Consider the following 11328-nt stretch of genomic DNA (forward strand, 5'->3'; position numbering starts at 1 on the left):
TATATCCCAACAGATGATCTTTATATACTGTTGCTGCTCTCTAGTCCCATCTAGTGATCAGACAAATTAACAATTATATTGTTTGAAGCTGACCCAACCCATATACCCATCAGCCCGGACTCTCAAATCAAGCGCATGCTGGGAAGCCAGACTCCATTTCCTTTATCGTTTGGAGAAGACAAAAGCATATAGAAGAATCCATCTTAATCAGTGGCACCCAGTCATCCAGGGATAAACCCACATCCTACACAGAGAGCATCGCTGGTGATATTTAAATTGCTTGTATTTATTAAGTGTTAAGTTCAGCAGTAACTTAATCCTACGTATTTGGTTCTCATTGTATGTGTCCCTATTTTCCCCAGTTTCAGCCTATCCTGTTCTTTCAATAAAGCATCCAGATCTACACACATGATCTGTTTTATTGGAGAATAGATGAGTTTAGCTGCATGTTAAGCTGCACACCAAGTAACATGTAGCAATAGCAATAGCCGTTAGACTTATATACCGCTTCATAGGGCTTTCAGCCCTCTCTAAGCGGTTTACAGAGTCAGCATATCGCCCCCAACAACAATCCGGGTCCTCATTTTACCCACCTCAGAAGGATGGAAGGCTGAGTCAACCCTGAGCCGGTGAGATTAGAACCGCTGAACTGCAGATAACTGTCAGCTGAAGTGGCCTGCAGTGCTGCATTTAACCACTGCGCCACCTCGGCTCTTGTAGTAGAGGCAGAACAATCTCCTTTTTTCATTCTGTCTCCATTAATCTATATACCTATATCCTTTGGAAAATAGGTTGACCTCTTCCTCTCTGTGGCAGCCCCCAAGTATTGGAAGACTACCACCAGACCCCGGGATCATATTATCACATGTAGTGGACATGTGCAGAGGCAAAATAATATTGGGCAAAAAATTGCATGTGGTTGGAAAGGATGATACAGCAGCATATTAATTTAAAGCTGGAAGAGTTTTTGTTGGATATTTTACCAGAGAAATATAATAAAGAAAACGTATATGTAATTATTCATGTAATAACTGCAGCTACAATTGTATTTGCACAAAATTGGAAAATGGAAAAAAATTCCCTTAGAAGGAGAGGTAATTTAAAAAAAAATTAGACTGTGCAGAAATGAACACATTAACATTGACAATTAAAGAGAAGGAAGAACCAGAGCATTATAAGATATGGGGATGTTTTTATCACTGGCTAGAAAATGAATATAGACAAAAATAAACAGGAAATTGAATAATTTGGAAAAGAACCTAGATTTATAGGAGAGGAGTTGAATTAAAAGGCAATTGAAATGTAAATGAAAATGTAAGATAAAAATAGATTAAAAATGACGTAACTGTTAAATATGATGACACAAAGATTGTATCCAGAGGACATACTGTAAGATTAATGATGTAAGAGTGGTTATGAAAAAATAAAAAAATAATTAAAAATAAGAGTATTGGAAGACTGCTATCATGTCACTCCTGGTCCTTCTTTTCACTAGACTAGTCATGCCCAATTCCTCCAACCGTTCATTGTATGTTTTCGCCTCCAATCCCCTAAATTTCCACTAAATGTGATTTACATCTCCATCCTGCAGAGAACAAGACAGTAAGTTATCAACCAGCTTTAATGTTCCCAAATGCTCAAATGATTCTGCACATTGAATTTTCAAGATATAATTTTCCTTCTGAAAAAATTGACCTGTTGCTCCACATATTTCTGATGGATTAAAATAAATACACCATAACTGATGTTGGGCGATTTTCAGTCATATCTACAATGAAAGATGAAGGCACTCTAGGAGGTCAAAGCAGTGTCTCTCTCTTTTTATCCTGAGGCCTATGTAAATTCTGTGACAGCTTCCTGTTCAAAGGAACCATAACTTCCTGCTCTCCTGCTGCACTCAAAAGCTCGAAGGTTGAGTGTTGAGTAAATGCTTTCCCAACAGTAAGAATCCACCAACTTTTTGAACAAGCTATAATGGCTTTCTGGCTGAACCTCATGCCCTTGTTAGTTGTCCTCAGAGGTATTATTTTCCCCTCCAAACAGAAAGGTTATTCCTCAGTTTCTTCTGTTTCTCCACAGAAGGTCTTATTAAATAATCTTTCTTTCTAGGTATCCAGTCTGAGATTCAGTTGGTGGAGTCTGGAGGGGATGTGAGAAGACCTGGAGAGTCCCTCCGTCTCTCCTGCCAAGCTTCTGGATTCACAGTTAGTGGCTATTGGATGAATTGGGTGAGGCAGGCTCCAGGAAAAGGACTGGAATGGGTGGCAGGTACATGGTCTTCATCTATTTACTACTCTGACAAAGTCAAGGGACGCTTCACCATCTCCAGGGATGATGCCAAAAACCAGCTGTATCTGCAAATGAACAGCCTCAAACTAGAGGACACAGCTGTCTATTACTGTGCGAGAGACACAGTGATAGGAAGTAAATGTGAAGCCAAGCAAAAACTGCCTATTTCACCCAGCAGTTCTGCATTTTTTTTAATGTAATGAACACCACATTTGAATTCCATACTCAATCCAGGTTGATATTTCCTGAGTCCTGATCCTCTCCCTCTCATTCCACCACTCATGTGTCTTAGCCCTTAACCTTAGTAATGTTATCATAAATTTTTCTTAAGTGCTTGTGTAAACTTTTTTCATTCGCCCCCAGTGTATCCAGATGTGTATTGGTTTTCAAACAAGGGAAATATGCATGTAGGATGGTAGGAATAGAAAGGATCTGATCCATCAATGTACAGAATTGTGTTTCTCTGATAGCAGCTTTCTCAGGGATGAACTACACATTACACCCAAGAATATAAGTAACTACTACCGTATATTCCCGGAAAGAAGACAGGGTCTTATTTTCTTTTGACTTCCAAAATAAGCACTTGGCCTTAATTTCAGGGAGATCTTATTATTTTTGAGGTGCAGAAAAGAGTGAGTGTGTCCAGGGGTAGGCTCCTGCCAGCATTACTACTGGTTCGGTGCACGCACAAAAATTGCTCCATGGACGTACGTATCTCTACCTTAAAAGGTATGTGCATGCACATATTAGAAAAGGAAAAAAAATAACATTTTTTTCAAAGAAGATTGTTCTGCGCATGTGCAGAAAAGAAAATCAAGATGGCAGTGCAGAGGATAGAACCAGTTCAGGAGCGTGTCCAGCCGAGTTACTACCTACTCGTCTGAACCAGTAGAAACCCACCTCTGGCGTGGTCAAATCATGGCTGCTGCTACAGTACTGCAATATTTTCAGGGTGGGCTTATTTTGTGGGGGGAGGTCTTATTTTCAGGGAAACAGGGTAGTTCTAAGGGAGGAAGTGCTAATAATGGATTGTTTTTATTTATTTCTTGAGGTGAGACTATTGAGCTCTTTCTATTCAGACTGAAGCTCTGGAGAACTCCTGGAGATCAGGAACATTATCCCAAGCCTTATTTTCTTACCTATATAATGAAGGTCTCTTCAGACCCTGTGCCTGATGAGTCACTTCTACCTTCTACAGTGTTCCAATCTCTCAGGGGCTGCCACAAAGAAGAGGGAGTCAAGCTATTCTCCAAAGCCCCTGAGTATAGAACAAGAAGCAATGGGTGGAAACTAATCAAGGAGAGAAGCAACTTAGAACTGAGGAGAAATTTCCTGACAGTTAGAACAATTAATCAGTGGAACAACTTGACTCCAGAAGTTGTGAATGCTCCAACAATGGAAGTGTTTTTGAAAAGTTTGGACAGCCATTTGTCTGAAGTAGTGTAGGGTTTCCTGCCTAAGCAGGGGGTTGGACTAGAAGACCTCCACAGTCCCTTCCAACTCTGTTATTCTATTCTATTCTATTCTTCTCCACTTCACAGAAATGAAAGTGAGGTTTCTTCTGTTAGCCTGATGATTTCCTCTGCTGTTTCTGAATTATCACTCAATAGGTCTCTGGAGACCTGCCTTCCCAAGAGACTTCCTCATAATCCCTTTTTATAGCTCTGAGTTAAAACTGTTTCCATTTCTTCCTTTTTCATTTTCTAGCCAAGCTTGAGATGTTTAAAACCATTCCTCTCTCTTGTTTCGCCGCCTCCCCTGTTTGATCATTCATAACTATGAATGGAGATGACAGAAATGCAAATTCTCTTTTACAGGTGGCATCTGCCCCCAACAAGAATAGCAAGAATGTTCAAGAGCAAATCGGAAAAGTGTTGGAAATGTCATCAGACACCGGGATCATACTACCATATGTGGTGGACTTGCACAGAAGCTAAAAAATATTGGACTAAAATCCACATGTGGTTGGAGAAAATGATACAAAAACACACAGACTTTAAACCAGATATTTTTTTTAATTGGGAATTATACCGGAAATATATAATAGAGATCTGAAATATTTGATTGTAAATGTCCTAATGGCAGCTAGCATTGTATTTGCAAGAAATTGGAAAAATGAGAAAATACCAACGCAGGAGGAAGTTATTCGAAAAATAATGGAATATGCTGAAATGAGTAAATTGATATTTGAAATGAGAGAACAAGAAGATGAACCATTTTATAAGATCTGGGATTTGTTCTATCAGTGGTTAGAAAAAAAAATGGAAATGAAAAATGTTGGATAATTTTTTATACTGTAAGAATAGTAGAATAGTAGAATGATGTAGGTGATATTACAAAGGCATGTGTGTGTGTGTGTGTGTGTGTGTGTGTGTGTGTGTGTATGTGTTTGTGTTTGTGTTTGTGCTGATAAATAAATAAAGGGAGACTAGTATAGATCTATTTCTAGCCATACCCTTACTGGGATTCGAACCTGGGCTGTATTACATATTAGGCAGATTAACCACTAAGCCACAGGCTGTCCTCCATTATTATGTATATATAATAACCCAGGTTCAAATCCCAGTAAGGGTATGGCTAGCTGATGAGAGCTAAATAGCTTGAAATAGATCTATACTAGTCTCCCTTTATTTATTTATCAGCACAAATAAAAAAACATATATATATATATATATATATATATATATATATATATATATATATATATATATATATATATATATATATTACACACACACACACACACACACACACACACACACACACACATATATATATATATATATATATATATATATATATATATATATGTGTGTTTTTATTTGTGCTGATAAATATATATATATATATATATTTAGTGTCACAACCCCTGGTAAGCCCCAATTATGGGAGGAAGCTAACTGCTTCCATCATCTGTCAATCGGCTCGTCACAAGAGTCCATCACGACAGAAACCCAATATTTTTACTGTTGCCTTTGTTATATTTGTGTTTTATTTGTGCTGATAAATAAATAAAGGAAGACTAGTATAGATCTATTTCAAGCTATTTAGCACAGGTTCGAATCCCAGTAAGGATATGGCTAGCTGATGAGAGCTAAATAGCTTGAAATAGATCTATACTAGTCTCCCTTTATTTATTTATCAGCACAAATAACACACACACACACACACACACACACGTATGTATGTATGTATGTATGTATGTATGTATGTATGTATGTGGTTTTTTTTTGTGCTGATAAATAAATAAAGGGAGACTAGTATAGATCTATTTCAAGCTATTTAGCTCTCATCAGCTAGCCATACCCTTATTGGGATTTGAACCTGTGTTGTGCAAAAAGACAAGTTATGATGGAGGAGCAACCTACTACTCAGACAAAGTGAAGGGGTGCTTCACCATCTCCAGGGACAATGCCAAAAGCCAGCTGTATCTGCAGATTAAAAGCCATAAAGCTGAAGACATGGCAGTCTATTACTGTGCAGGAGGCACATGAGAGGAAGTGAATCGAGAGCAAAGCAAAAAGTGCCCATTTTCCATACAGGTCCTCAGGGAATTCCTTTGAAAACAGGATTCTTACAATTTGGTGTATCTATCCTTTGGTCAGGTTTCACACCAGAGGGGCGCTATTCTCAGACAGTTAGGGCATGCAAATCAGGGCAGCGAGGGCATGCAAATCAAGCATAATATCTCCTTTCCGAGGCATATCTTTTCCATCTGGTATACTTACTGATTCACCAAATCGGTCTTAGGAGAATGCCACATCTCAAAGAAACCTCAATTTCCTCCTGAAAGCCATGCCTGATTTCAAAACAGATGTGCCTTGCAAACAGAAGATGCCTGAAATGTTTGCCAAGTAGCAAATGTCACATCCTCCCAAGAGATGGTACAATATGAAGTTATAATGTGATTGCTTTAATTGTGACCTTGAAACTTCTGTTCTTTGCCAATGGTAATTTATGTCTTACTGTTTATGCAGCTAGATATGCAGCCATGAGTTTCTTCCATGGAAAACCTGGTTAAGGAAACACAGGTTCTTGAACTCAGATATATCATTTGAACTGCTTTACCACTTTTAAATGCTGTCTTTAACATGTCTGTTTAAAAAAAGAAATAGTCCATTCTTTCTCTTTGGGGCTCCGGACCACTTTCCTTAGTCTTTACCTTTCAGTGTAGTATTCATGAACTGGAGTAGGGCTTAGTAACAAGGTCAGCCAATGAGGGCTGTTTGGAAACTGAAACAGTATTTGCTGTGTGAGCAACAAGGAGACAGCAAGGAGCCTGGGCGTGGCTTAGCTCAACTATTCTGTATTAAAGCTCTGAGCTCAAAAACACTTTGCTGCTCCTAACTGAAACTGAAACTGTTCTCTCCTCTACCTATGGTTGCTTGTATTTACTACCACGTTGGAAAACCTGCTTTATGTATTGTATATTTATTTCATGTGTTATATTATATATAAAGAGAAGTTAATGAATCCTGCTGAATCAGTCACCTGTGTGTGCTTTCTGGATGTGATTGCTGCCATAAACTCTGACATAACCCAAAAGACTTTCTCTTACTTAATGTAAAACACTTTGTACAAACAATATATTTTTTTAAAAGCTGACTCTTGACTGTTCTTAACTTTTGGCATTTCAAAATCACCTTTATCAGATATTCAGCAAAGTTGATTTGGGACTTTGAGACACTTTTGACACTAGACCAGTGATCGCGAACCTTTTCCGCACGAGTGCCCAAACTGTAATGTGTGTGCATGTGCCGGAGCACCGGAAACCCAAAGACCAGCAGGCTGGCATGCACATGCCTGTGTTTTTATTGTTGTTAGGTAAGCTCCCTATTGGGAGAGCAAGTACGTTCAGCAAAGTGTTGTGAGAGTTCTGTTGGAAAACACACAAACCAGCATACAGAGACATTGCAGTTTAAATAGCCTTTTACTTTGGTGGAAATAGAGGTATCAGAGTCCATCAAACAGTCCAAGTCATATACGGATAAGACAGTCAGTCATCAACGTCTTTCAGTTAAGGGATAATCCAAATAACATAGTCCAGTATCATATAATCAGTTCAGAACTCAAAGTTTTCTAACACTTGCAAAATTTACAATAGTTCACGGCACTTCCAGATCAGCCCAGCGTCTAACGAACAGAGAGCTAACAGTCATTCTGGCTCCCTCTTATGGCCAATTGAGGAAAACAGCAGCCAATCCCATTTTGCAGCATGATTTAATGAAACAGGTAAAACATTGTTACATGATTTATATATTGCCAACTTAACCGTAAGAATTATATTCTTAACAGTTGTTTTGGGCTGTTTTTCAGCTGTTTTAAGGCTGTTTTTTGGATCATTTTAAAGCCATTTTCTCGCCGGAAAATGCCCTCAAATTGGCCAGGGTTTTTGGCCATTTTTGTTGCTGTTTTCAGGCTGTTTTCCAGTGGTCCATTGCCCGAGAAGACCATCTGCTGGAAACCAGAAGATCAGCTGGCGACAGTGTGTATGCCCGCAGAGAGGATTCTATGTGCCACCTCTGGCACCCATGCCATAGGTTTGCCATCACGGCACTAGACTGTGGATGTACAATTCATCTGTGAGTTTCAGATTGTGCCTTCTGGTTTCTTCTCCATTGTTCTTTGGCATTTCTTCAAAATAATGTGGTCAAGGGAACAGTTGTAAAGTCTGTGCAAAGAGAATGCCCGGAGGGGCCCATTTGTTTTAAGCGATATGTAAATTGAGGCACAATTTCCTCTATAAAGCTCAGGGTTTCCCTCTTCAGGCAACACTCACCAACACAAAGTTTGTGCTGGTGATTTCCAGATTTCTCTCCTGTCAATTACCCTCCATTCATTAGAGGGAGCAACAATGTTCCTGTGCTTAAATTTGGTGTCCTTTCTATTAATGCTCAGAGGTAATCACTTCTTAACCATTTGGATTCTTTTCCTTTTAATTCTTATATGCAGGAGAGCTGACTGAAACTTCTTTCATTTTAGGAGTCCAGTCTCAAGTCCAGTTGGTGGAGTCTGGAGGGGATATGAGAAGACCTGGGGAGTCCCTCCGTCTCTCCTGCCAAACCTCTGGATTCACCTTAAGTAGCTCCTGGATGCACTGGGTGAGACAGGCTCCAGGAAAAGGACTTGAATGGGTGGCACACATAAACCCTTCCAGTGCTACTTACTATTCAGACAAAGTCAAGGGCCGCTTCACCATCTCCAGGGACAATGCCAAAAGCCAGCTGTATCTGCAAATGAACAGCCTCAAAGCTGAAGACACGGCTGTCTATTACTGTGCAAGAGACACAGTGAGAGGAAGTGAATCTGAAGCTTGGTAAAAACCTAAAATTCATCAGGACAGCTCTGCAAGTCAATTCAGCCTCAGAAGGCTGCCTTTTTCTATGACAGAAACTGACAAAACTTCCCGATTGCCAAGACAAGGAAGAAATGATAATGAAAATGTCTGTGTATGGGTGTGTGTGAGAGAGCGGGAGGGAGGGAGAGAGAATTGTTTTCCTTAATTAGAACCCTGTAGTCATTTATTGGATTTGTAGTTCAGTTCTCAGATCTGCCGCCTTTCACCTTTGAGAGATTTGACAGTTTAAATATGTTTAAAAGCCTACCTTCCTCCATCAGTAGAAATGTAGCTATTTAATAAAATAAGGATGCCCTAAAACTCCTAATAATTTTATGGAGTGTGAAACCAAGGAAGGGCGTGGAAGCTGGAATATAAGTAGTCCTCTCTTCTCAGCTTACCTCCCCTCTCCTCCCCTTCACTATTCTTCCCTTCCCCTTCCCTCCCATCCCATATCCTAATTACTCATTGAGAATTGATCACTTTCTAGTAAGAACTTTTGAACTCTCCTATTCTAGGTCCAATTACAGAGTTTGCTGGAAGAAAATGTAATTAAAATGGCTTGAAAATTTCAGTTTCATCTTCCCTGTTTACAAAGTGATCTGGCTTTATAAAGAACTACTACTACTACTACTACTACTACTACTACTACTACTACTACTACTACATTATTGAATGAATCTTGTCCCTTGAGTACTGTGGCAGATAAAAAGAAATGAAACCAGATGATCATTTGTTTAAATATCTAAACCGCCATAGAAAAATTGAGGAAGCATCTCGACCTAAAGAACTTTCTCGGAGAATTGGGAAGTTGTTGTCCTCACCTTGTCACTTTTGGCACTAGGGGGCAATGTTGTCACATGAAACCCCATTGCGTATGCACCCGATGGAGGTGGGGTAGAGAAGAAAACCTCTCATTCGATATTGTCTCATTTTAGGTTGTTTTTTGGGGAGGGCATGACAATTTTTTTATCTTATTCTGTAATAGTTCAGTGAAAAGTTCACATGAAAATCTCACCTCTCAGAAAAATATAAACCTCACCATGAAACGGATAGATAGATAGATAGATAGATAGATAGATAGATAGATAGATAGATAGATGGATGGATGGATGGATGGATGGATGGATGGATGGATGGATGGATAGATGATAGCTAGCTAGCTTGCTAGATAGATAGATAGATAGATAGATAGATAGATAGACAGATAGATGATAGATAGATAGATAGATAGATAGATAGATAGATAGATAGATGATAGATAATGAATGAATGAATGAATGATTATCGATCAAGAGCTAGACAGACAGACATGATAGATGATAGATGGACAGACAGACATGATAGATGATAGGTAGACAGACAGACAGACAGACAGACAGACATATTTTTCAACAGAGAAGTTGTCTACAATCTGGAAATGTTCTTCATATTTTTCTGTACATTGAAACAACCTAAAGGGACAATTGATCATGTAAAGCAGACATGCAAAACAGCTCAAAATTCATTCATACAATACAATAGCAGAATTGGAAGGGACCTTGGAAGTCTTCTAATCCAAACCCCCTGCCTAGGCAGGAAACCCTACACCACTTCAGACAGATGGCTATTCAACATCTTAAAGACTTACAGTGTTGGGGCATTCACAACTTCTGGAGGCAAGCTGTTCCACTGATTCATTGTTCTAACTGTCAGGAAATTTCTCCTTAGTTATAACTTGTTTCTCTCCTTGATTAGTTTCCTTCCATTGTTCTTGTTCTCCTTTCCTTAATCTTCTTTCCTTTCCTTTCCTGTCCTTTCCTCCTTCCCTTCCCTTTTCATTTCCCTTCCCTTCCTTCCCTTCTCATTGTTTATTAGACTGTGTGCGTATCTACTATTTCCATAAAATCCTCGCCATAAAGACATACTTGAGTTGACTTTACTTTTGCTTTGCTAAATGTAGAACAACCTGAATTAGTTGAAGAATCCAAAGAGATTTTGTTAGTATAACTCAGTCTACATAGAGATTGTGTATTTAGTGCACACTTAGTGCATGTTCATCATATGTTAGCTTGAATCAATTCTGAAAAGTGGTGAACATTTTGAAGGCTTTCCTTTAATTGTTCTAATTAAAGGATGCCTTCAGTTTTCTCAAGGCTGGAATGTTACTTCAAGATCACCATTGTAGGAGCCTACAAGGAAAACTATTGAGATAAATGCACCAAGGAGCTCTTTTATCTCAACCAATATGTAAATCGAGGTGAAATTTCCCCTTTAAAGAAGTCAGTTGGTTTTACTTTTAAAGCTACACCCACCAGCACAAATCTTGAGCACTTTCCCAAACCATTCCCTATCGATTCTTCTCCATTCATTAGAGAAAGCCAAAATGACCCCATGGCTGCAGTTGGTCTTCTTACTTGCATCCCTCAGAGATAAATGTTTCCCTCTATAGGGAATTTCCTTCCATTTGCTTTTCTTGTATACAGGAGATCTCAATGAAACACTTTTCTTTTGTTCAATCTTTTCTTGAGTTCAATCTCAAGTCCAGTTGGTGGAAACTGGAGGAGATGTGAGAAGACCTGGAGAGTCCCTCCGTCTCTCCTGCCAAGCCTCAGGATTCTCGTTCAGCATCTATGAGATGAGCTGGGTGAGACAGTCTCCAGGGAAAGGACTTGAATGGGTGGCATATATATGGTCTTCATATCTTTATTACTCTGACAAAG

The 11328-nt window shown here is 39.1% G+C and overlaps 1 gene segment (V, D, J or C); it reads left to right on the forward strand.

Moving 5' to 3' along the window:
• Positions 1-1974: 1974 nt before the first annotated feature.
• Positions 1975-9263, forward strand: LOC116521928 (the record flags this gene model as incomplete). The annotated part of the segment is given in 3 exon segments: positions 1975-2020; positions 8272-8579; positions 9225-9263. Coding segments are annotated over 3 exon segments (393 nt in total), but the record flags the coding sequence as incomplete, so codon positions are not given.
• Between the last annotated feature and the right edge of the window lie 2065 nt (positions 9264-11328).

The sequence above is a fragment of the Thamnophis elegans genome, chromosome Z, assembly GCF_009769535.1.
Source record: "Thamnophis elegans isolate rThaEle1 chromosome Z, rThaEle1.pri, whole genome shotgun sequence".
Classification (NCBI taxonomy): domain Eukaryota; kingdom Metazoa; phylum Chordata; class Lepidosauria; order Squamata; family Colubridae; genus Thamnophis; species Thamnophis elegans.